This window comes from Mustelus asterias, chromosome 13, assembly GCF_964213995.1.
Source record: "Mustelus asterias chromosome 13, sMusAst1.hap1.1, whole genome shotgun sequence".
NCBI lineage: Eukaryota > Metazoa > Chordata > Chondrichthyes > Carcharhiniformes > Triakidae > Mustelus > Mustelus asterias.
This window is the reverse complement of record NC_135813.1, coordinates 4,533,359-4,560,045: the sequence shown is the minus strand read 5'-3', so window position 1 is coordinate 4,560,045 and position 26,687 is coordinate 4,533,359. Positions and strand designations below refer to the sequence as shown.

General features: G+C 48.3%; 1 protein-coding gene across 1 annotated transcript in view; it reads right to left on the bottom strand.

Moving 5' to 3' along the window:
• LOC144503042 (laminin subunit gamma-3-like) overlaps window positions 1-26,687 on the bottom strand; it is a 101,912-nt gene that overhangs the window by 52,477 nt on the left and 22,748 nt on the right. Inside the window, exons 2-5 of the mRNA XM_078227544.1 lie at window positions 18,736-19,040; window positions 11,891-12,021; window positions 3,571-3,737; window positions 2,225-2,413 (exon numbers count right to left, since the gene is read on the bottom strand). Of these exons, the coding sequence (XP_078083670.1) occupies window positions 2,225-2,413; window positions 3,571-3,737; window positions 11,891-12,021; window positions 18,736-19,040 (792 nt within the window). The remainder of the gene's footprint in view (window positions 1-2,224; window positions 2,414-3,570; window positions 3,738-11,890; window positions 12,022-18,735; window positions 19,041-26,687) is intronic.

The following is a 26,687-nucleotide window of genomic DNA, read 5'->3' as shown; positions in this document are numbered from 1 at the left end:
CTTTTTGTTTTAAACCCCTAAGCTAGTCCCAATTGCCTGCATTTGGCCCATATCCTTCTATACCCATGTAACTGTCTAAATGCTTTTTAAAAGACAAAATTGTACCCGCCTCTACTACTACCTCTGGCAGCTTGTTCCAGACACTGACCACCCTTTGTGTGAAAAAATTGCCCCTCTGGACCCTTTTGTATCTCTCCCCTCTCACCTTAAACCTATTCCCTCTAGTTTTAGACTCCCCTACCTTTGGGAAAAGATATTGATTATCTAGCTGATCTGTGCCCCTCATTATTTTATAGACCTCTATAAGATCACCCCTCAGCCTTCTACACTCCAGAGAAAAAAGTCCCAGTCTATCCAGCCTCTCCTTATAACTCAAACCATCAAGTCCCGGTAGCATCCTAGTAAATCTCTTCTGCACTCTTTCTAGTTTAATAATATCCTTTCTATGATAGGGTCACCAGAACTGTACACAGTATTCCAAGTATGGCCTGTATAAGATGCTGGTGAGGCCACACCTGGAGTACTGTGTACAGTTTTGGTCTCCTTACTTGAGAAAGGATATACTGGCACTGGAGGGGGTGCAGAGGAGATTCACTAGGTTGATTCCGGAGTTGAGAGGGTTGGCTTATGAGGAGAGACTGAGTAGACTGGGGCTATACTCACTGGAATTCAGAAGAATGAGGGGAGATCTTACAGAAACATATAAGATTATGAAGGGAATAGATAAGATAGAAGCAGGGAAGTTGTTTCCACTGGCAGGTGAAACTAGAACCAGGGGGCATGGCCTCAAAATAAGGGGAAGCAGATTTAGGACTGAGTTGAGGAGGAACTTCTTCACACAAAGGGTTGTGAATCTGTGGCATTCCCTGCCCAGTGAAGCAGTTGAGGCTACCTCATTGAATGTCTTTAAGGCAAGGATAGATAAATTTTTGAACAGTAAAGGAATTAAGGGTTATGGTGAGCGGGCGGGTAAGTGGAGCTGAGTCCACGAAAAGATCAACCGTGATCTTATTGAATGGCGGAGCAGGCTCGAGGGGCCAGATGGCCTACTCCTGGTCCTAGTTCTTACCGTTGTCTTGTACAAGAACATAGAACATAGAACAGTACAGCATAGAACAGGCCCTTCGGCCCACGATGTTGTGCCGAGCTTTATCTGAACTTCAACAAGACGTCCCAACACCTGTATTCAACATTCTGACCAACGAAACCAAGCATGCCGAATGCCTTCTTCACCATTCTGTCCACCTGTGACTCCACTTTCAAGGAGCTATGAACCTCTACCCCTTGATCTTTTTGTTCTGTAACTCACCCCAACACCCTACCATCAACTGAGTAAGTCCTCCCCTGGTTCAATCTACCAGAATGCATCACCTCGCATTTATCTAAATTAAACTCCACCTGCCGGGTAAGCTGTGTGTGGAATGCTGCTCCATTGCGCGGAGGAGACTGAGTGGGGTCTACAACATGTGACAATCCCCTCCCCAGGTTACCACCAAGACATCACGGTGATAATTACAATCCCTCAAAGGGAGGGCAGAGAAACAGGCCATTGGTCTAGCTGATCTACGCTCAAGATGAGTCTCCTCCCACCTCTCTTCCTCTCACCCCATCACCTGATCCTTCTATTCCTGTCTCCCGTATGTGTCTATCCATCTTCCCCTTAACTGTATCAATACTATTCGCCTCGACCACTCCCTGTGGGAGCCAGTTCCACATTCTCGCCACTCTCTGGGGAAAGACATTTCTCCTGAATTCCCCATTGGATTTATTAGTGACTATCCTATATTTAAGACCTTTCGCTTTGGACTGCTCGATATCTTCTCCACGCCAACCCAATCAAATCCCTTCATAATATGAAAGAATGTGCAAGGGCAGGGGAGTGGGACCAGATAGAATGCTCTATCAGAGAGCCAGTGCAGACTCAGTGGCACGAGTGGCCTCCTTCTGCACTGTGATGATTCTGTGAATATTAAAAGCTTCCATCAAGTCAATCCTCGGGCTGCTCTGAGAGAAAAGAGCCCAGCCCTGTCACAACACCAGACCTTGAGCTTCATGCACGCTGATTTTCCAGACGTATAACATCGCTCCCAACTCCCAGAATTCAAGGCTGCAAGTTCAACAGTCGCTCCTACCTCAGTAAATTGCACACATTCCTGGGACTGGGATACTCCAAGCACCGCACCCCCCCCCCCCCCCCCCCCCCACATCCCACATACACACTCACCCATGATGCTACAGTTACAGGGTAGGCAGGCCTCCTCAGCATCGCTTCTGTAAAAGTGTTCCTTGCATGTCTCACAGTGGGGTCCCGCTGTGTTATCTCTGCAGTTCAGGCACCGCCCTCCATGGCCAGTCCTCCGGTACAGATCCATGTTGAAAGAACATTGCTCCGATCTCCCACTGCAGTTGCAGGCTAGAACAAGGCAACATTAATGAATCATTGGAGCCCATTTAGTCACCAACGGTCGTTAATCCTGACTGTCCATTTCCAATGACCACGGCAGATCAAATTATCCGAGTGTTTACCTCACACATGGAGCAGAGTGGAACTCCTCCCCCCACCCCCCAACCTCTCAGCTGGCGTTGCCAACCCTGGAGTGTCGGGGGTGCTGCTCCGAGTCACTGTGCGCAATTTTTCCTTCTATTGTTTAATCATCATAAAAATATTAAAAGTCAGGGAAAAGGTTGTTCCCAACGACAGTCAAGGAAACTCCAATTGGCTTTGGAGTGTGAAGGCGGAGCCAATCAGGTAACCAATGGCTGCAGCATAGGGGCGGGGTGGTTAATTGGGGGATCATGTGATCAAACCATCATGGGGAAGAAATGTGGCCAGTGCCAGAGGGACATCACTCGCTCTTGGAGGGCGGCTACAGGTAACATAGGTCGTGTTAGGGAGGGACAAGACATGAGGGCACAGAAAGAGGCCACTTGGCTCATTGTGTCTGTGCCAGTTCTTTGAGAGGGCTACACAATTAATCCCACCCCCTCCCCTGTGCTTACCCCAACGTCCTAATAGTAATCATGAATATGTCCCACCAGAGTTGACAAGAGGTGGGAGGGCCCCACAATCTCTACCACTAAGAAGGGCAAGGCAACAGATATCTGGGAACATCACCACCTAGAGGTTCCCCTCCAAGTTACACACCATCCTGACTTGGAAATATATCAGCCATTCCTTCACTGTCGCTGGGTCAAAATCCTGGAACTCCCTCCCTGACAGCACTATGGGTGTACCTACACCGCATGGACTGCAGTGGTTTGTGACCTACCACCACCTTCTCAAGGGTCATTTAGCGATGGGCAATAAACACACTCACATCCCATGGGTAAATTTTTTTAAAAGGTAACTCGTCTTGAATTCTCTTGAGTTGAAGAGTTTGAGGGGAAATCTGATCAAGTTGTCTAAAATGACTGAAAGATTAGGAAATAAGTTTACACGGAGAAATTATTTCATCTGATATGGTGGGAGTCAAGAACAAGGGGACAAACATCCTGTGACTTACTCACAGGGCTGTGGCCTGGTGGCCACCACAAACAAACCGTCTCTTAAGACGAAGGTGAGAGACTTACGGTGACACTCATTCGCTGCCTGTGAGGATCCACGTGCCCAAGGTCTGTCATGGAAAAATGGCCGACAGAGCTCGCAGTCCACGCCAGTCGTGTTGTGCTGACAGTCACACACCAGTCTGCCCTGCTCATTGGTCACACACTCGCTGGCGTGGCCGTTACATTTACACCTGAAAACGCAATCCGGGGAAAGTAAGAACATTTATCGCAAGTCTTTCACCTCCTCGGGAAGTCCCAAAGCATTTACAGCTAATGAAGTCCTTTGTTTGAACTGTAATCACTGTTCATAGAAACCCTACAGTGCAGAAGGAGGCCATTCGGCCCATCGAGTCTGCACCGACCACAATCCCACCCAGGCCCTACCCCCACATATTTTACCCGCTAATCCCACTTACCTATGCATCTCAGGACTCTAAGGGGCAATTTTTAACCTGGCCAATCAACCTAACCCGCACATCTTTGGACTGTGGGAGGAAACCGGAGCACCCGGAGGAAACCCACGCAGACACGAGGAGAATGTGCAAACTCCACACAGACAGTGACCCGAGCCGGGAATCGAACCCGGGACCCTGGAGCTGTGAAGCAGCAGTGCTAACCACTGTGCCACCGTGCCACCAGGTTAAAGTGACACTCACCTGATGAAGGGGCAGCGTTCAGAAACCTCGTGCTACTAAATAAACCTGTTGGACTTTAACATGGTGTTCTGAGACTTCTTACTGCCAACTCCGGCATCTCCACATCATGTTTTAATGTAGGAAACGTAGCAGTGATTTTGCACAGCAAGATCCCAGAATATGATTAATGACGAGATCATCTACTTTAGTGATGTTAGTTGAAGCATGGACGCTGGCTGGAAAACCCAGGAGAATTCCCCTGCTCTCCTTCAGATAACATCCTGGGGCCTTTCCAATCCACCTGTAACAGCAGACCCGGCCTCAGTTTCACATCCCATCTGAAACACAGTGCAGCACTCCCTCAGTACCTGCTCTGGGAGCCTCAGCCTGGATTAGGGGCTCAAGATTCTAGAGTGTGTCTTGAATCCACAACCAAAACCAACCCACACTGCGGCACCTTCCAAATGGGGTGACACAGCGGTTAGCACTGCTGCCTCTCTGCGCCAGGGATCCGGGTTCAATTCCGGCCTCGGGTCACTGTCAGTGTGGAGTTTGCACATTCTCCCCATGTCTGCGTGGGTTTCCTCCAGGTGCTCTGGTTTCCTCCGACAGTCCAAAGATGTGCGGGTTAGATGGATTGGCCATGCTAAGTTGCCCCTTAGTGTCAGGGGGATTAGCAGGATAAATATATGGGGTTACAGGAATAGGCCCCGGGTGGGATTTGGTCGATGCGGACTCGATGGGCCGAATGGCCTCCTTCCGCACTCTAGGGATTCTATGATTCTATGAGTACCATGACCCCGACCATTTAGAAGGACGAGACTGCAGGCACAGAGGGACATCGCTTTAATATAATGAAACGTCACAAGGTGCTTCACAGGAGTGTTATGGAACAAAATTTAACACAGAGCTGCAGAAGGAGATTGCTGAAAAAAAGAGACATTTTTGTCAAAGCTTTTCATCTTGCACTCATCAGGATATTCGCAAGAATCCAATGCCTGGGAAATCAACAATTTAAACCATGGGAAGAGAGTGCTGATTGGTTGGCAGGTGGATTGTGATTAGTAGACGTGTTGCCATGGAGAATGTATCAACTAATGGCAACACATCTCCCAGAATCCACCTGGCAGCCAATCAGCACTCTCTTCTCATACAGTATAGATTTGATCATTTCCCAGGCATTGTATTCTTGTGGAAGTTCTGATGAGTGCAAAGTTAAAGTTTATTGATTAGTGTCACAAGTCGGCTTACACTGCAATCAAGTTACTGTGAAAATCTCCCTAGTCGCCACACTCCAGCGCCTGTTCGGGTACACTGAGGGAGAATTTAGCACGGCCAGTGCACCCTAACCAGCACATCTTTCAGACTGTGGGAGGAAACCGGAGCACCCGAAGGAAACCCACGCAGACAGGGGGAGAACGTGCAGACTCCAAAGAGACAGTGACCCAAGCCGGGAATTGAACCTGGGTCCCTGGCGCTGTGAGGCAGCAGTGCTAATCGCTGTGCCACCGTGCTGCCCTTTGATCCGTCAGGATCTGATCAAATGGCAGGACAGGCTGGGAGTGCTGAATGGCCTCCTCCTCGTGGTCCATCTTCCTATTCCCTTGTTTACTATATATATAGTGGGCGGCACGGTGGCACAGTGGTTAGCACTGCTGCTTCAGAGCTCCAGGGACCTGGGTTCGATTCCCGGCTCGGGTTACTGTCTGTGTGGAGTTTGCACATTCCCCTCATGTCTGCGTGGGTTTCCTCCGGGTGCTCCGGTTTCCTCCCACAGTCCAAAGATGTGCGGGTTAGGTTGGTTGGCCATGCTAAAAAATTGCCCCTTAGTGTCCTGGGATGCGTAGGTTAGAGGGATTAGCGGGTAAATATGTAGCGATAAGGGGGTGGGCCTGGGTGGGATTGTGGTCAGTGCAGACTCGATGGGCCAAATGGCCTCTTTCTGCACTGTAGGGTTTCTATGATTCTATGATATATATATATATCCTCCCTGCATCTCCATCCATCCCCCGCACCTTCTTCTTGAACGGACGTCAAACTACAACAGCACCTTCAACCCCCTAAATCGCTCAGCAGACAACACTGAGGGTAAAACGTCGACCACAACAGGACAGAGACTTCCAACAACAGAGAGAGCGAAAGAGAGAGCGGGAGCAAACGAGAGAGAGAGAGAGGGAGCGAGAGAGAGCAATGGAGCAAAGTGCGTGGAGATTAGTTCCAGCTGTTGTACATGGAAATCATTTCAATCTAAAGATCAGAATTCCAAGAACCAGATGTTTAACAGCTGTCCAAGACTCAAGCTGATGCTTTTGAAATCCTTGTTGTTCAGAAGGCTTCCTACAACAACATTAGGATAATTTAACCTTTCTTATTGATAAAGAAAGACTTGTACTTAAAGGGTGCCTTTCACAAGCTCAGGACATCCTATCGCGCTTTACAATTAAGTACTTGTGAAGCATCGTCAGTGTTGTAATGTAGGGGAAATATGTACACAGCAAGATCCCAAAAATCAGCAATGTGATAAGCGCCAGTTAATTTGTTCCGATGATGATGGTTGAGGGATCAATATTGGCCCATGACACAAGGGTGATCTTCGTCTAAATAGCGGCATGGGATTTTTAATATCCACTTGAGAGGACAGACTGGGTCTTAGTTTAACTATTCACCTTCAAGACAGTGCAAGACTCCCTCTGTACTGCACTGGAGTGTCAGCCTTGATTTTTGTACAGTAAGAAGTCTCACAACACCAGGTTAAAGTCCAACAGGTTTATTTGGAATCATGAGCTTTCGGAGCGCTGCTCCTTCATCAGGCGACTCACTTAATGAAGGAGCAGCGCTCCAAAAGCTCGTGATTCCAAATAAACCTGTTGGACTTTAACCTGGTGTTGTGAGACTTCTTACTGTGCCCACCCCAGTCCAACGCCGACATCTCCGCACCATGATTTTTGGACTCAAGCCCTGGAGTGGGATTTGAACGCACGTCTTTCTGATGAAGGCAAGAGTTCTGCCAACTGGCGCCTCATCAGACAATAAAAGAAAACAAGACAGGCCTCTGAATCCCATGTTGCCTGTGGCCAAGATTTATTCCAGTAGCAGCTGTATAAACGATGGTGAGAAGGTTTCCCTTGGTTGAATTGTCTGGTGAACTCAGGAAATATTCACAAGGGGGAAGGTATTTATTGCTGCACCTCAACACTGAGCACAGGGGGATCAAAGCAGATGTGGCAGCAGGTTCGTAAACATTTCCGGAATGGGGCGGGGACTCTCGGTGGGAAGACTTTGGGACATTAGGAGCGACTTTGGGAGGGTTGGATTTGCCACATTTTGTATCTAAGGGTGCGTTCGGCAGGGGTCAAGGGTCTCAGAAAACCAGGACTGGAGAATTGGCTACAGGCTAGTACCTCAAGGGGCAATTAGGGATGGGCAATAAATGCTGGTCCAGCCAGCGACACCCACATCCTGTAAACATGAATTTTTGCTGACATTCTCCACCTTTGTTTTTAAAGTTTACTTATTAGTATCACAAGTAGGCTGCAATGAAGTTACTGTGAAAATCCCCTAGTCGTCACACTCCGACACCTGTTCGGGTGCACTGAGGGAGAATTCAGCACGGCCAATGCACCCTAACCAGCACGTCTTTCGGACTGTGGGAGGAAACTGAAGGAAACCTACGCAGACACGGGGAGAATGTGCAGACTCCGCACAGACAGTGACCCGAGGCCGGAATTGAACCCGGGTCCCTGGCACTGTGAGGAAGCAGTGCCAACCACTGTGCCGTCCTGGGCTGAATGGATACAAACCCTGTGATCCTTCAATGGAGAACAGAAATTAATTTGGCAACTAATAGTTTCATTCTCTCTCCTGTCTCCCTGCTTCTGAATATTCGACTGGTGGGTGTGAGGGGACCCACATTATCAACATCACTGGACCAGGAGCAGGGCTTTAGGTGGGGCTGGGCGGGGAACAAAGCAAAGGATATTCGTAAGTGGGCGCCTACCAACACCATCTCCCTACAAACCCCCACTCCCTCCTTTCCTCTACCCTCCCACCCACTCTACCTAGTGCCAGTTTGGGACCCTAACCCAGCGGCAAAGCACCTTCGCTGACCCATGCTCAGGAACCTTGTGTAAGACGGGTTATTGAGACACTGCTTTTTATTTGTTCATTCCTGGGATATGGGCCTCGCTGGCAAGGTCAGCATTTGTGGCCCAGCCCTAATTCCCCCCGGAGCTGAGTGGTTTGCTCGGCCATTTGTGAGGGCCATTAAGAGTCCACCACATTGCTGAGGGTCCGGAGTCACATGTAGGCCAGATCGGGGGAAGGACGGCAGATTTCCTTCCCCAAGATGAAAGCAAAATATCGCAGATGCTGGAGTCTGAAACAAAAACAGAAAATGCTGGAAAATCTCAGCAGGTCTGACAGCATCTGTGGGGAGAGAATGGAGCCAACATTTCGAGTCTGGATGACCTCTGACAAAGGTCAGAAGTTGGCTCTATTCTCTCTCCACAGATGCTGTCAGACCTGCTGAGATTTTAGTGTTTTCTGTTATTGTTTCAGATTTCATTCCCTAAAGGACATTAGTGAGCCAGGTGAATGTTTATCAATGGTAGTTTCATGGTCACCATTACTGAGACTAGCTTTATATTCCAGACCTATCATTGGATTTAAGCATCAGCTGCCATGGTGGGATTTGAACCCATGTCCTCAAAGCATTAGCCGGGGCCCCTGGATTGCTATTCCAATGAATTCGCCACTATGCCACCATCTATGTACTGGGTCTTCTGCAACATGGGCACATGGTGGTACATGGGCACCATGCCTCTCTGGCCAGCTTTCCTTCCACCTCAGGCTTGGAAACAAAGAGGCATATTCCCAAGAGTGTAATGAGGCTGTCAGGGAGGATGTCGGCAACACAGCAACAAACTGATAAATCTACAGCCTCAACACTCCTTTACTGCGAGGCTTGACGAGGGATTAAAAATGTTTTGTTTGTTTGTCTCAGTGCCTTCAATCAACAGAGCGCTGAGGGATGTTTATGACGGAGGCTTGGGCACATGGCTGCTTTGATGTGGTCAAAATAATCTGTTCAGAGTGGGGGAAAGAATGAGACAGAAAACAGAGGAAGTGAAGGAGACAGAGAGAGGGAAGAAGAGTTAAAGAGAGTAGGAAATAATGAGAGGGAGAAAGAGAAGGAGACACCATGAGGGTCAGTAACAGGGGAGACCGAGGTAGACACGGTCAGATAGCGAGGGAGAGAGAAAGAGATCAAAGAACAAGAAATCCAAAGGAAGACAGAGAGACAGAGCATGAGAGAGATAAACAGAGAGACAAGAGCTTGAGAAAAACAGCAAAAGGGGGCCAAAGACACAGAAAAATAGAGATTGATTTTCAGAACTGTTCTCGTGCAGGAGGAGGCCATTTTACTGATAGATAGTGCAGTGCAGAAGGAGATCATTCGGCCCATCAAGTCTGCACTGACCACAATCCCATCCAGGCCCTATTCCCGTAACCCCATATATTTACCCCGCTAATCCCCTGACACGAAGGGTCAATTTAGCATGGCCAATCAACCGAACCCGCACATCTTTGGACAGATGGAAAGAGAGCGACCTGTATTTATATAGCACCTTTCACAACCACTGCTTGTCTCAAAGCACTTTACAGTCAATTAAATACTTTCTGAAATACAGCTGTCATGCAGCAACTTGATCTCACAAGCAGCAATGGGATAATGTCCTGATGAATATGGGCCAGTAGACTGGAGATAACTGGCTTTTCCTCAAAATAGCCCCACAGGATCTTGTACATCTACCCAGGGAGATGGTGGCACAATGGTAATGTCACTGGACGAGTAATCCAGAGGCCAGGTCTAACGCTCAGGGGGGAAGTGGATTCCAATCTCACCACGACAGCTGGACGGCCACAGCCCAGGAGAAATCAATCTCAAGAAATACCTGAGCTGACGGACAGCACCTTGATTGAGTGTTGCATCTGAAAGACAGCACCTCCAACAGTGCAGCACTCCCTCAGTGCTGCCCCACAACGTCCACTTCCACTTTTCTACTGGAGTGTGACCTGGAACTTTGTGACTCAGAGATGAGAGGAGAAGGGAGTGAAGGGAGACGGCACCCACCCAGACACCCATGGGTGCTGCTTCCAAAGAGTATGCAGCACAGAGGCCAATCAGCTCATGCTGGTCTTTATGCCTCACTCAAACTTCCTCCTATTTTTCTTCATTTCACCCCATCAGCATTCCTTTAATTCCTTTCATCCTCAATTGTTAATCTAGCTATTCACCGGATTCATCAGGGCGACACGGTGGCACAGCGGTTAGCACTGCTGCCTCACAGCGCCAAGGACCCGGGTTCGATTCCAAACTTGAGTCATTGTCTGTGTGGAGTTTGCACATTCTCCCCGTGTCTGCGTGGGTTTCCTCCGGGTGCTCCGGTTTCCTCCCACAGTAAAGATGTGCAGGTTAGGTGGATTGGCCATGGTAAATTGCCCCTTAGTGTCCAAAGATGTGTAGGTTAGGTGGATTGGCCATGCTAAATTGCCCCTTAGTGTCTCAAAATGTGTAGGTTCAATGGGATTAACCATGGGAAATACGTGGGGTTACGGGGATAGGGCGGGTGAGAGTGCCTGGGTAAGATACTCTGTCAGAGAGTCAGTGCAGACTCGGTGGGCCGAATGGCCTCTTCTGCACTGATTCTATGAAATTTTATCTCAAATACTCCTTGTGATGCCAGCTCCAGACTCTCGCTGCTCTCTGGGTAGAGAGATGTGTCCCGCATTCCCGACTGGATTCATTGGTGACTATCGCGTATGTACGGCTGGTCTCCTCACAAGAATAAACATCTTCTCTGCGTCTACCCTGTCGAACCCTTTCATAATCTCAACAAATTTCATCAGATCACCCTCTCACTTTTCTGTTTTCTAGAGAAAAGAGCCCCAGTCTGTTCAGTGTTTCCTGATGGTTATAACCGGGCGGCACGGTGGCACAGTGGTTAGCACTGCTGCCTCACAGCGCCAGGGACTTGGGTTCGATTCCCGGCTTGGGTCACCGTCTGTGTGGAGTTTGCACGTTCTCCCCGTGTCTGCGTGGGTTCTCTCCGGGTGCTCCGGTTTCCTCCCACAGTCCGAAAGACGTGCTGGTTAGGGTGCATTGGCCGTGCTAAATTCTCCCTCAGTGTACCCGAACAGGCGCTGGAGTGTGGCGACTAGGGGATTTTCACAGTAACTTCATTGCAGTGTCAATGGAAGCCTACTTGTGACACTAATCAATAAACTTTACTTTTACTTCTCAGTTCTGATATCATTCTTGTGAATTTATGACTGGAATGTTAGAATCCATTCCGATGAATGAATTCATTGAGTGTCATTCACACTGAAGGTGGAAAAGAGGCTCGAAATAGATCCTTCAGCAGATCTGAAGATCATTCCCCTCCCACTGCCTGGGCCCAAAGCTCTGGAATTCCCTCCCTCAACCTCTCCATCTCTCTCTCTCTCTCTCTCTCTCTCGCTCTCCTTTAAGCTGCTCCTTAAAATCGGTCTCTTGGACAAAGCTTTCAATCACCACTCACAACAGCTCCTTCGAGTCAAATGCTGTTTGATTAACGCTCCTGTGAAAGGCCCTTGGGGCCTTTTGCAATGTTAAAGGAGAAATATAAATGCAGGTTGTTGTTGTAATCCAGGTGACGCTGATAATTTACCTGCCGCCCACAGACAGATCAGAGATGGCATAATAATAGGAGCGCAGCACCCGGTGATCTCGGAAGATGTCATCTCCAAAGGTGTTCAATCGTGTTAAGGAAATGAGGAGATCAGTGGCTGTCACCCAGTCCTGAACAGAAGAAAGGCACAACGTTAGAACGAGGGAAGGAGAGAGAGGGAGAGAGAGAAGGAGGGAGGGAAGGAGGAAGAGAGGGTGGAAACGGAGGGAAGGTTTCGTTTAATTTATTTATTAGTGTCACAGGTATGAAATTCTATCTCAAATACTCCTGGTGATGCCAGTTCCAGATTCTCACTACTCTCTGGGTTCACACAGTTATTGTGAAAATCCCCTAGTCGCCACACTCAGGCACCTGTTCGGGTACACTGAGGGAGAATTTAGCATGGCCAATGTACCTAACCAGTATGTCGTTCGAACTGTGGGAGGAAACTGGAGCATCCGGAGGAAACCCACGCAGACACGGGGAGAACTTGCAGACTCCGTACAGACAGTGACCCGAGCTGGGAATCGAACCCACGTCCCTGGCACTGTGAGGTAGCAGTGCTAACCGCCGTGCCGCCATGAGAGGAAGGGAAAGAGAGAAGGAGGGAGTGAGCGAAGTGGGGTGGAAAGGGAGAAAGAGGGAGGGAGAGAGAGAGAGAGAGAGGAGGGAAGGGGACAGAAGGAATGAGAGGAGGAGGGAGGGAGCAAGGGAGGGCGGAAGGGGAGAGAGAAAGTGAGGGAGAGATGGTGGAAGGGGAGAGGGGGAGCAGGAGGAAGAAAAAGAGAGGGTAGGGAGAGAGAGTGAAAGAAAGGATGAAGGAGAGAGGGAGGTGAGAAAGAGAAGGGGAAGAGGAGAGAGATGGAGGCAAGGGGAGGGAGAGAGAGGGACAAGCACAGAGAGAGGGAGAAAGAGAGAGAGAGAAAGTGAGGGGGAAAGAAAGATTGAGGGGGAGAGGGGGAGGAGAAAGGGGGAAGGGTAGGGAAGACAAACTAGGATCAAAGGAGAGAGAGGGAGGGAAAGAGTGAGAGAGGGGGGGGAGAAAGAAAGGGAGAGAGAGAGCGAGAGAGAGAAAGGGAGATAAAGGGGTAGAGTGAGAGTGTAAAAGATTGGGAAAGAGATTGAGGCAGAGAAGGAGGGAGAAAATAGAAAGAGAGTGACAGATATAAAGTGAGAGTGAAGGAACGAAACCGCAGCAAAGCTCAGAGAGACCATCCTGAGTTTGGTTTCAGCTGTGGTAAGGACACAGAGTATAATCACCAGTTCAAACCCAAAGGAATAACATGGCAGACAGGTTCCTGGAGAGCAGGGAATGTGAGGGTCTTCATCATACATACAGGGCCATGGGCTGCGGGGGAGGGGGGGGGACGCTGTTCACCCAGATGGTTCCTGGGAAGGGCTATCATTTGGAATGTTTCTGAATGAACGTACATTCACACGGCCTCATTCATTCGTTTGGCCACTTTGTGACATTCCCACACAAACATTCAGCACACACTGCGGCTGTTAGACTGCCAACAAAAATAAATCCCAAAACAAAGAATTTGGTTTTATTTTTTAAATGAGACCAGGAGGTCAGGTCACGACCCCATGTCCCTCCTCCAGTCTGCGGGTGGGTGCATGGTGTCCAACCCTCCAGGAATTGAAGACTAATCCCCAGCCATCTGAAGGAAGGACATATTCCCCCAGAGAGAGTTCAATGGGAGTTCACGAGACTAGTTCCATAGAATCCCGACAACACAGATAGAGGCCATCGAGTCTGCATCAACCCTCCAAAAGAGCATCCCACCCAGGCCCTCCCCTCCACCCTATCCCCTGTAACCCCGCACATTTAGCACGGCCAATGCACCTAACCTGCACATGTTTGGACTGTGGGAGGAAACCGGAGCATTCGGAGGAAACCCACGCAGACACGAGGAGAACATGCAAACTCCACACAGACAGTGACCCAAGGCTGGAACTGAATGCCATGAGGCAGCAGTGCTAACCACTGTGCCACCGTGCCGCCCAGTTCCTGGGATGAGGGTAATGTTCTATGATTAGAGATTGAGTAGATTAGGCCGATGGACCCTGGAGTTTAAAAGACTGAGAAGTGATCTCATTGAAACATACCTTTCTCAAGTATCTTGACCAAGTAGTCACTGAGAGATTGTTTCCCCTGGCTGGGGAATCTAAAAGACAGGGTCACAGTCTCAGAATAAAACAGTAAAACAGTTGACCCTTTAGGATTGAAATCATCGAATCATAGAATCCTACAGTGCAGAAGGAGGCCCATCGAGTCTGCACCGACCACAATCCCACCCAGGCCCTATCCCCATAACCCCATGCATTTACCCCTAGCTAGTCCCCCTGACACTAAGGGGCAATTTAGCATGGCCAATCAACCTAAACCGCACATCTTTGGACTGTGGAAGGAAACCGGAGCATCCGGAGGAAACCCATGCAGACACGGGGAGAACGTGCAAACTCCACACAGACAGTGACCCAAGCCGGGAATCGAACCCGGGTCTCTGGCGCTGTGAGGCAGCAGTGCTAACCACTGTGCTACCGTGCCACCCAACAGTTTCTAAAGAAAGGCTTGCATTTCAATAGCGCCTTTCACAACCTCAGCATTTTACGGCCAATGAAGTAATTTGGAAATGTAGGCACTTCAAATGTAGGGAACAGCGTTCCCAATTTGCACACAGCAAGATCCCACAAACATCAATGAGACAACTAACCAGATGTTTCTCTCCACAGATGCTGCCAGACCGACTGAGTTTATCCAGCATTTTGTTCTTATTTCAGATTTCCAGCAGCTGCAGTATTTTGCTTTTATTAATCAGATAAAGGGCGGAATTTTACTGACTGACTCGTCCCGAAACTGTAAAATCCCGCCCGAGGTCCATGGTCCGCCCCTCGCCCGCGTTAATTCCTGTGGCAGGTGGGCCGGTAAAATTCCGGCCTGTGTGTTTTGTGTTGTTTGAGTGCTAAATATTGTCCAGGGCATCAGGGAGAACTCCCCACTGCCCTTTTTTCCAAAATAGGGCCAAGAGATCTTTTACATCCACCGAAGAGAGCAGAAAGCCCATGCTTGTACCATCTCAGCCAAAAAGACAGCACCTCCGACAGTGCAGCACTCCCTCGGCACTGCACTGGAATGTCGGCCTGGATTTTCGAGTGGGAATCCAAACCCACAGTCTCCTGACTCAGAGGTGAGTGTGTTACCAACTAAGGTTTGGTTGTGGTCAGCGGTGAGGGGAGGGAGGCTGAGAACCAGAGTGCAGTGCAAAACTGGGACAATTAATGAACCGGAAGGAGCCTGTGGAGAGGGGATGATCAGGAGCGACAGGCCCAGAGGGAGGTTAGTACTTTCTGTGACCAGAAGAGAAAACGTTGGAAAATCTCAGCAGGTCTGGCAGCATCTGTAAGGAGAGAAAAGAGTTGACGTTTCGAGTCCAGATGACCCTTTCTGTGAGCTCTGTCCCACACAGCACAAACACAGTGGCTGCAGGAAGGCATCAACACTCCTGAATATCTTCCATTTGCAACGACTCAAACAATCTGTCAAGTTTGTTGACAAGTAACTGAGGCAGCCGGTTCAGTGAGGAGTGTGCAAGGGCAATCTGACCCTCAAACAGAGGAGGTTAAAGAGCAGTGGGAAGCCCGACCCTAATGACTTCCCGGCTTCCCAGTCTGAAGCGTGTCTTGAACAAGGATAGCAGTCAGCGGCAAATCCTCACGGCTAAAAGGCTTTAATGTGGTCACTGTATCTCCAGCCAATCGCTACGCAATTCCCACAGACATCTGCAGCAGTAATTGGCCACCGTCAATCAGGAAAAGCCTCCAGAGGAAATGAGAAGGCTGGTGCCCTGGATTACAGGATGCTGCTCCGTGAGAGAGTCAGGGTGTGTTATTAACTGGTGAGGAGGTGGAGAGGGAGTGGAAAGAAACCATCCCATCTCCTCCCGCTCTCTCTCACACACGTAGGAAAATGCAGCTGTCGCCTCTCAGGAGAGTGGGGATTTCATTAGCTGGTCATTAATGGAACTTGCTGTGGTGAACCATCGTTGGTTCCCACTGGATAGTACTGGGCCAGGGCTGGCCAGCACTATGGGAATGTATATAGGTTACTGTGGGATTGTACTAATGTTGTTGTTGGGCTAGGGTGGGATTGATACACCTGTGGTTGTTACTGTTGTGGCACATCCCAGTCGGGCTCCGCCTCCTGGGAGAGGTATAAGACCCCCTGCTCGGGCGGGACCCCTTCAGTCTGGGATAGTGTGTTAAAGTTCTGATAGTTCCATTGTTAGTTAATAAAAGCCTTCTTTTACCGAAGCTTTGAGCCTCGTGTCCAATTGATGCGCATCACTTGCATAATCAGAACAGCACATTCTCCCCGTGTGTGTGTGCGCACTAGTGTGGCCATGTATGTGTACGTATCTACGAAGATTGGGTGCAAATTTACATATTTAAACCATGCTGTTCCTGGTTCCAGACTCTTTGAGGGAGGCGGTGTGGAGGGCGGCCTGGTGGCACAGTGGTTAGCACTGCTGCCTCACAGCGCCAGGGACCCGCATTCGATTCCCAGCTTGGGTCACTGTCTGTGTGGAGTTTGCACGTTCTCCCCGTGTCTGCGTGGGTTTCCTCCGGGTGCTCCGGTTTCCTCCCACAGTCCGAAAGACATATTGGTTAGGGTGCATTGGCCATGCTAAATTCTCCCTCCGTGTACCCGAACAGGCGCTGGAGTGTGGCGACCAGGGGATTTTCACAATAACTTCATTGAGGCGTTAATGTAAGCCAACTTGTGACACTAATAAATAAACTTAAACTTGAACTTAACCAGAGGGAACTTTACTCACGATCTAACCCCATGCTGTACCTGTCCTGGGAGTGTTTGATGGGGACAGTGTAGAGGGAGTTTTACTCTGTATCTAACGCCATGCTGTACCTGTCCTGGGAGTGTTTGATGGGGACAGTGTAGAGGGAGCTTTACTCTGTATCTAACCCCGTGCTGTACCTGTCCTGGGAGTGTTTGATGGGGGACAGTGCAGAGGGAGCTTTACTCTGTATCTAACCCCGTGCTGTACCTGTCGTGGGAGTGTTTGATGGGGACAGTGTAGAGGGAGCATTATTCTGTATCTAATCCCGTGCTGTACCTGTCCTGGGAGCGTTTGATGGGGGACAGTGTAGAGGGAGCTTTACCCTGTATCTAACCCCGTGCTGTACCTGTCCTGGGAGTGTTTGATGGGGACAGTGTAGAGGGAACTTTACTCTGTATCTAACCCCACGCTGTACCTGTCCTGGGAGTGTTTGATGGGGACAGTGTAGAGGGAGCTTTACTCTGTATCTAACCCCACGCTGTACCTGTCCTGGGAGAGTTTGATGAGGGACAGTGTAGAGGGAGCTTTACTCTGTATCTAACCCCATGCTGTACCTGTCCCGGGAGTGTTTGATGGGGACAGTGTAGAGGGAGCTTTACTCTGTATCTAACCCCGTGCTGTACCTGTCCTGGGAGTGTTTGATGGGGACAGTGTAGAGGGAGCTTTACTCTGTATCTAACCCCGTGCTGTACCTATCCTGGGAGTGTTTGATGGGGACAGTGTAGAGGGAGCTTTACTGCGTATCTAGGGCTGTTTATAGTTATTGAACAGTTTCACACCTGACCAAAAAGAACATGATGCTAATCCTTAGGTTTTAAGTGTTGATCACATAATTCTCCCAGATGCAATATCCACCAGAGCTCCCCATGAATTAAGTAAAAAATGGAAGAGAGATTATTTGGATGTATAAGGCATTTTTCACAACCTCAGGACATTCTCAAAGTGCTTCACAGCTAATGCCACCTATCTAGGTGCCGTCAATGTTGCAATGTAGGAAACACAGCAGCCAATTCACGCACAGCAAGATCCCACAGTGATATGATAATGATCAAGATGATCTGTTTTTTGAGTGATGTTGACAGAGGGATAAAATTGGTAAGGACACTGCAGAAAACACCCCTGTTCTATTTCAAAATAGTGGCCCCAAGATCTTTTACCTAAGTGTATAGATGGGACCTGGGTTTAAAGTCTCTTGGAAAAATAGAAGATAGGAGCAGCAAGAGGCCATTCGGCCCTTCGAGCCTGCTCCGCCATTCATCACCATCATGGCTGATCATCCAACTCAATAGCCTAATCCTGCTTTCTCCCCATAACCTTTGATCCCATTCACCCCAAGTGCTAAATCCAGCCGCCTCTTGAATACATTCAATTTTTGGCATCAACTATTTCCTGTGGTAATGAATTCCACAGGCTCACCACTCTTTGGGTGAAGAAATGTCTCCTCATTTCCATCCTAAATGGTCTACCCCGAATCCTCAGACTGCGACCCCTGGTACTGGACACCCCCCACCATCGGGAACATCCTCCCTGCATCTACTCTGTCTAGTCCTGTTAGAATTTTATAAGTCTCTATGAGATCCCCCCTCATTCATCTGAACTCCAGTGAAAACAATCCTAACTTAGTCAATCTCTCCTCGTACATCAGTCCCGCCATCCCCGGAATCAGCCTGGTAAACCTTCGCTGCACTCCCTCGAGAGCAAGAACATCCTTCCTCAGAAAAGGAGACCAAAACTGCACGCAATATTCATCTGAAAGACAGCACCTCCAGACGTGTAGCACTCCCTCAGTACTATTGTCTGGATTTTATGCTCACGTGTCTGGAGTGGGGACTTGAACCCATGAACCTCAGAGAGCAACCTCCTGAGCCATAGCCAATACCCGAAGTATTGAGTGCCTGAGTACCGCAGGTTTCCCCTGTGGGTGGGGCTGGCGGAGGGCAGGGGGAGGGGTCGGCAGGCTGGGGCGGGATGGTGTTTAGTTACCTGCAGCATGGGGCTGCTGTCGAAGCTGTACGCACTGGGTCTCCCCTCCAAGGTGGAAAAGGCCACGTTCCCGCCAGTCAGCGGGGAGATGTCACTGAACTCGTCCGTACAGAACGCCACCCGCTCCTCCACCCCCGACCGCAGGAAGCTCCCAGCTGATTGGCCATACGTCCGGCGGCACGAGGCGCTGTAATACTGGTAGGGGGTCCAGGGGGCGCCCTCCCGGGTCCTCTTATAGATGGCAAAGCTCTCCGGCCTGCTGGTGTGAAACTTCAGTCGGATGTAGGTGATCTCGAATGACTTTCCTAAAGCAAAGGAAATATGGACACTGTTCAATATTTCACTCAAAGATGTTGACAAATGGTCGGCAATCCCAATGGCATGTGCCCATTTACTGGGTGTTAAATCTCCATTACGCCAGGCAATGTGCTGCCCACTTTACTGGACCAGATTTCTGCATTGACACCTGGACAGCAAGTCAAAAGTATTTCCAATATGGTCTTGCCCTCCACGTCTCTCTAACCTCCTCCAGCCCCACAACCCAGGAGAGATCGACATTCCTTCCATTGTGGCCTTCAGTGCTACCTTGATTTTAATCGCTCCACCAGTGGCGACCATGCCTTCAGCTGCCTCGACCTTCGGCTTTGGAATTCTGTCCCGAAACATAACACAGTGTCAATGGAATTCTCAAGCCTGGTTGTGAAGAAGACACTGAGGGTGGAACTTTCTCGTCCTGTCCGCCGCGGGAATTATAACAGGCGGGACAGAAAATTCAGCAGACCATGTAAAGGTCTGTTGACTTCAGGCGGGAATTTCCGGGTCTTGGGGCACCTGAGGCCGGAAAAACCGGAGACTAGGATGCTTTGGTGGAGGCTGTTTATTGCTGGCCACGGAGCTCACTTCTCCCCTCTAATTCTCCCCACGCACCCCGGACATTCTCTCTTCCACCTTCTTCCATCGGGAAAAAGATACAAAAATTGAGGTTACCAACCGACTCAAGAACAGCTTCTTCCCTGCTGCTGTCAGACTTTTGAATGGACCTACCTTGCATTAAGTTGATCTTTCTCTACACCCTAGCTATGACTGTAACACTACATTCTGCACTCTCTCCTTTCCTTCTCTATGAACGGTATGCTTTGTCTATGTCGCATTTTCACTGTATTTTCACTCTATACCAATACATGTGACAATAATAAATCAAATCAAATAATCCAGCCCCTGCCCGCCTTCCCACCAGCCAGTCTGCCCGCTCGCCAGTCTGCCCACCATCCAGTCTGCCCGCTCGCCAGCCCGCCTGCCTGCTAGCCCGCCTGCCCGCTCGCCTGCCCGCTCGCCAGTCTGCCCACCAGCCAGTCTGCCCACCAGCCAGTCTGCCCACCAGCCAGTCTGCCCGCTAGCCAGTCTGCCCACCAGCCAGTCTGCCCGCTAGCCAGTCTGCCCACCAGCCAGTCTGCCCACCAGCCAGTCTGCCCACCAGCCAGCCCGTCTGCCCGCTAGCCAGCCCGTCAGTGCTGGCAGACTCTAAGGCCAAACGTTCCGGCTGTTTATGCCGGTGGGATTTTCCCATTCTGCTGCAGCGAACAGAGCTTTAGCTGGGCACCAAATTCTCTGTCCTCGCTGGAGTGGGCGTGTGGCGTGAATGGCCAGTAAATTCGCGCCCCAAGTATAATTAACTGATCAATACTCAACACCAATTCACCTTATTGCCCTAAACAACTGGCTATTTAACATCCACCAGCAGAACCTATTCCATACTAATAAAAGCAAATTACTGCGGATACTGTCAAAGGTTTCACAAAGGGTCAGCTGGACTCGAAACGTCAGCTCTTTTCTCTCCTTACAGATGCTGCCAGACCTGCCGAGATTTTCCAGCATTTTCTCGATTCCATACCTAATATTCTGCTCTTTCTTCTCTTTTGAACTTCTCCATAAAACTCGCCTCTTTGATCATCGTTTTGCTCACCTGTCCCCAACGTCTCCTCATCAAATCGAGCTCAGAGGCTCCCAAAGCACACAATAGCCAATGAGGTACATTAAAGTCTAGGTCCTGCTGTAATGTGAGAAGTTACAGGGCGGCACAGTGGTCAGCGTTGCTGCCTCACAGCGCCCGGGACCCGGGTTCAATTCTGGCCTCGGGTCACTGTCTGTGCGGAATCTGCACGTTCTCCCCGTGTCTGCGTGGGTTTCCTCCGGGTGCTCCGGTTTCCTCCCACAGTCTGAAGGACGTGCTGCTTAGGTACATTGACCCGAACAGGTGCCAGAGTGTGGTGACATGGGGAATTTCACAGTAACTTCATTGCAGTGTTAATGTAAGCCTTACTTGTGACTCATCAATAAACTTAACAATCCTCTCGCTGTTAATTACACAGGGAAATATTTGATCAAGTGATAAATGTCATCAAATCGATGATGATAACTGAGTTCAGCAGTGATCCAACACAGTGCACAGATTGTCAATCAGGGCTCCCTCTGATGGGTTGCTGTCTAGATAATAAGGACTCATTAATAGACAGCTGTATGTACATTGTCAAAGGCGTGGGTGCATTATTTGGCTTTGGTTTTTATTAACATCTCAAAACGGGCCATTTCTGATTGAGATTTGAACAGTGACCTTTCCTCAGAGTGGCTCTGGCCCATCGTCAGTCTGAGAAAACCTCCTACACAGTTTGTCTGCTAAAATGTCACTGGCATGAAGTGAGTGCGAGGAATGTGGAGATCTCCATTGTCTTTTAATCCATTCTGCATGTGGAATCATAGACTCTTAGGAACGAGAAGCAGGAGGAGGCCATTTGGCCCTTCGAGCCTGCCCCACCATTCATTTTGATCATGGCTGATCATCGAATTCAATATCCTGATCCCCCCTTATTTCTTAATCCCTTTAGCCCCAAGAGTTATTTTTAATTTCTTCTTGAAATCAGACAACGTTTTAGCCTCAACTACTTTCTGTGGTAGTGAATTCCACACAATCACCACCCTCTGGGTGAAGAAATTTCTCCTCACCCTCAGTTCTAAAAGGTTTACTCCTTATCCTCAGACCAGTTCATTGGGAACATTTTTTCTGAATCTACCCTGTCTAACCCTATTAGAATTTTATAAGTTTCTATAAGTTCCCTTCTCACTCTTCTAAACTCCAGTGAATATAATCCTAACCAATTTAGTCTCTCCTGATATGACAGACCTGCCATTCCAGGAATCAGCCTGAGTTATTAATCAATGAGTTATCACCCAGGGACGCTGGCTGGTTTTATCTGTGCTCTTCCTGAGTCCCTGATATTTCGCAAATTGAATACTTCCATCCCAAAGAAAATTAGCCCCGCACAGAAAACCGAATTGGCCGGCTTATTCTGGAGATGGGATTAATTTGGATCGAACAGTCACAGATTACTCTCTTGGACCTCCTAGCTGTCTGTGTCAGAGCAACAACCACAGCTCCCCAACAGCACAAAACCCATTGGATGAAAAAAATAGATAAAGTTGCATTTGGACAGAGTCTTTCACGAGGTCAGGACATCCCAAGTTGAATGATGAGGATGGGCTGCACAGGCAAGGTTTGCAATCCCTTGAGTTTGGATGACGAGAGGAGTGATCTCACTGATGGGTTTGAGATGTTTGTTGACAACAGCTTAAGAGCAGCTTCTTCCCTGCTGCCATCAGACTTTTGACTGGACCAACCTCGTATTAAGTTGATCTTTCTCTACACCCAAACTGTGACTGTAACACTACATTCTGCACTCTCTCCTTTCTTTCTCTATGAACGGTATGCTTTGTCTGTATAGCGCGCAAGAAACAATACTTTTCACTGTATGTCAATACATGTGACAATAATAAATCAAATCAAATCAGAGTGAAGGAGATAACTGGGTCAGAACCTCCAGGCTCCCCAGTGTCACATTTTAGGGTTACCCCAATGATGCGTTGATCCCTCTGGGAGATTCCTTCGTAAGGGTTTACCCGACAATTATCCAGAGGTGCTAACTTCCCCAGGACAAACACGCTGGGCTGGGAACAATGTGACAAAGTGATTTAAATCACTAACATTGGCTGATTCCGCCAGTTTCACCTTCATAATTATTCCAAAAGAGTTAGAAAGGAAAAAAACACTTCTAACTTCAGAGTAATGATCTGAAGCACCCAGACTGAACCCTGCATGGGACATCCCCCCCCCCCACCCCCTACTCCCCAGGGAACGTCCTCCCTCAGAAAGCTGTTGAGTCTGAGGATGAATTGATCATTTGGATAGATTTATGTTCGGTAAGAGTGATGATGGAACCAAGGCAGACAGATACAGAGATCCAGAGCAGTCATAAAAGTTAAAGTTTATTTATTAGTCATAAGTAGGCTTGCATTAACACTGCAATGAAGTTACTGTGAAAATCCCTTAGTTGCCACACTCCAGCGCCTGTTCGGGTACACTGAGGGAGAATTTAGCACGGCCAATTCACCCTAACCAGCACGTCTTTCCGACTGTGGGAGGAAACCAGAGCACCCAGAGGAAACCCACGCAGACACGAGAAGAACGTGCTGACTCCGCACAGACAGTGACCCAAGGCCGGGAATCAAACCCGGGTCCCCGGCGCTGTGAGGCAGCAGTGCTAACCACTGTGCTACTGTGCCGTCCAGTGGAAGACTAGGCTTGAAGGGCTGAATGGCCTTCTCTTGTTCCTATTGTCAGTAAAGTGTAATGATAATACGACAGATTTTAAGGATAACTATCTTAAAGTTGTATTTTTGCTTTCAAACTCTTGAGTTTAAAAGCCCTCTTCAAAATGGAGGTATGGACACACACCCCGATACCTTTGTGTGTCAGTGTCTGACACCAGAACTGATCACAGACTCATTAAAATGAAAGACTCTTCCCGGGATGCCCACTGAATCTTCTTAATGTGTGAAGACTCCTTAGTTTCTGAGAGAACAGGAAGGAACTTCAAAGGACCTCAACATAATTAGCTACTTTGCCTGGTGAAACAACAGCTCGTTTGAAATTAACATCACAGCCATTTTACTCTGGTTGTGATAATGACACGATATAAAAGCCAAATGTGCAGAACCCCCTGGAAGAATTCTGAGAGACATCATTAGACAGATGTTTGAACAGTAAAGGAATTAAGGGTTATGGTGAGCGGGCGGGTAAGTGGAGTCGAGTCCACGAAAAGATCAGCTCTGATCTTATTGAATGGCGGAGCAGGCTCGAGGGGCCAGGTGGCCAACTCCTGCTCCTAGTTCTTATGTTCTCAGCCGAGGGAGAACAAAATACAACGGGCGGGATTTTACGCCTCGCTCGTCCCGAAACCAGAAAATCCCGCCCGAGGTCAACGGACCTTTCCACGGACCACCCCAGACCGCTCCAATTCCCGTGGCGGGCGGGGCAGTAATACTCCGGCAAAAGTATCTAGAAATCAACTGCTATTCTGCTTGAAGAAATCTAAGCCATCTTCAAGTGTCGTAACCGCGGATCTTTTGATTTGACTTGATTTTGATTTGATTTATTATTGTTACATGTATTGGGATACAGTGAAAAGTATTGTTTCTTGCGCGCTATACAGACAAAGCATACCGTTCATAGAGAAGGAAAGGAGAGAGTGCAGAATGTAGTGTTACAGTCATAGCTAGGGTGTAGAGAAAGATCAACGTAATGCAAGGTAAGTCCATTCAAAAGTCTGACAGCAGCAGGGAAGAAGCTGTTCTTGAGTCGGTTGGTATCTTTTTCCCGAAGGAAGAAGGTGGAAGAGAGAATGCCCGGGGTGCGTGGGGTCCTTAATTTGGTGAGGTAGCGGGAAGTGTAGACAGAGCCAATGGATAGGAAGCTAGTTTGCATGATAGATTGGGCTACATTCACGACCTTTTGTAGTTCCTTGCGCTCTTGGGCAGAGCAGGAGCCATACCAAGCTGTGATACAACCAGAAAGAATGCTTTCGATGGTGCATCTGTGAAGGTTGGTGAGAGTCTTGGCTGACATGCCAAATTTCCTTAGTCTTCTGAGAAATTAGAGGCGTTGGTGGGCTTTCTTATCTCCAGTGTTGGCATGGGGGGGGGGAAACTAGTGAAGAACAAGAAAATCTCCCTCTCCCCCAAAATCGATTAAACCCATTAAGTTCATCTGAAAAAGGTAAATACTGACTAATTGACTATAGAAGCCGTCACAGCTGCTGAGTGCAACTCTTCAACTCATCTCTTCACTCCAGACAATTGATTTGATTGCAAGCTAGCGAGCTGTAACAACATTTTCAAAGACTGAACTGGGTTTTATCTTTATAAGTATCTTTTATCCTTACTTGCATTTAATCTTTGTATACAGCTAGTCACTGTAGTGACTTTATTGCTTTTATTTAAGTTACTTATTGAAACAGATTTGTAATAAACAAACCTTCATCCTGTTTAGGGCAAAATCTTTAGTGGTGGTTATTTTTAAATTGAATCACTCGCCACTCAAAAGGTGGCTTCAAGTACATAAATTTTTCGCTCATGGAGCAGTTACAGGAAACAATCTTTACATGTTCATGACACCATGAATTATTCCCATGGGCTCCAGAGGAGCTACAGCTCCTTGAAGATCAGGAATTTAAGTGTTTTAAGGAGCACAGTGAATCTCCAGATTTATCGCAGTTACGTTCAGTGACAGATCAGTGGAACTCTCTCCCTGGAAACAACCTGAGACTTGAAAAACCTCGAGGGGATTCTCCATCAGAATGTTCAACATCGGAGAGCCTCTTCCTCCAGTCAGAGGATTCCCCTCGCAGAATAAGAATCAAAATGGAACAGAGAAACTACGGGATCTGGAGGTTCATAAGTTCAGAAGATATAGGAGCAGAATTAGGCCATTCGGCCCATCGAGTCTGCTCTGCCATTCGATCATGGCTGATATGCTCCTCATCCCCATTCTCCTGCCTTCTCCCCCATAACCCTTCAACCCATTCCCAATTAAAAATCTGTCTAACTCCTCCTTAAATTTACTCACTGTCCCAGCATCCACCGCACTTTGGGGGAGCGAATTCCACAGATTCACAACCCTTTGGGAGAAGTAGTTTCTCCTCAACTCTGTTTTAAATTTGCTGCCCCTTATCCTAAGGCTATGACCTCTCGTCCTAGAATGCCCCACAAGAGGAAGCATCCGCTCCACGTCTACTTTATCCATACCTTTTATCATCTTGTAAACCTCAATTTGATCTCCCCTCATTCTTCTAAATTCCAGAGAGTTTCGGCCGAAACTGTTCAATCTCTCTTCATACGACAAACCCCTCATCTCTGGAATCAATCTAGTGAACCTCCTCTGAACTGCCTCCAATGTCACTGCATCTTTCCTCAAATATGGGGATCAAAACTGTGCACAATACTCCAGGTGCGGCCTCACCAACGCCTTGTATAGTTGCAACAATACTTCCTTACCTTTATATTCTATTCCTTTCACTATAAATGCCAACATTCCATTTGCTTTCTTAATTATCTGCTGTACCTGATGCTAGTTTTCTGTGACTCATGAACGAGGACACCCAGATCCCTCTGCATCGGAGCACCCCGAAGTCTCTCTCCATTTCGATAATAAGTCGCCATCCCATTTTTCCAACCAAAATGCATGAACTCACACTTATCCACGTTAAACTCCATCTGCCACATTTTGGCCCACTCTCCTAACCGATCTACATCCATTTGTAAGGTTATTTCCTCATTGCAACTCACTGTCCCACCTATTTTTGTCTCATCAGGTCCAGCTACACAAACCCCAAATCCAACAAGTTGCAAGAAAAACAAACTAAATATCGACATTCATTTCAAGAGAAGTTACATTAATTTTTATAGAATCTTGGTTCGTCCACACTTGGAGGAACTGTGAACAGTTCTGATTTCCATTTTATACGGAGGATAAACACTGGAGAAGATGCAAAAATGATTCACAAGGATGACACAAGGACTGAGAGATAACGCTTGACAGAAAAGATTGGATAGATTGGGACACT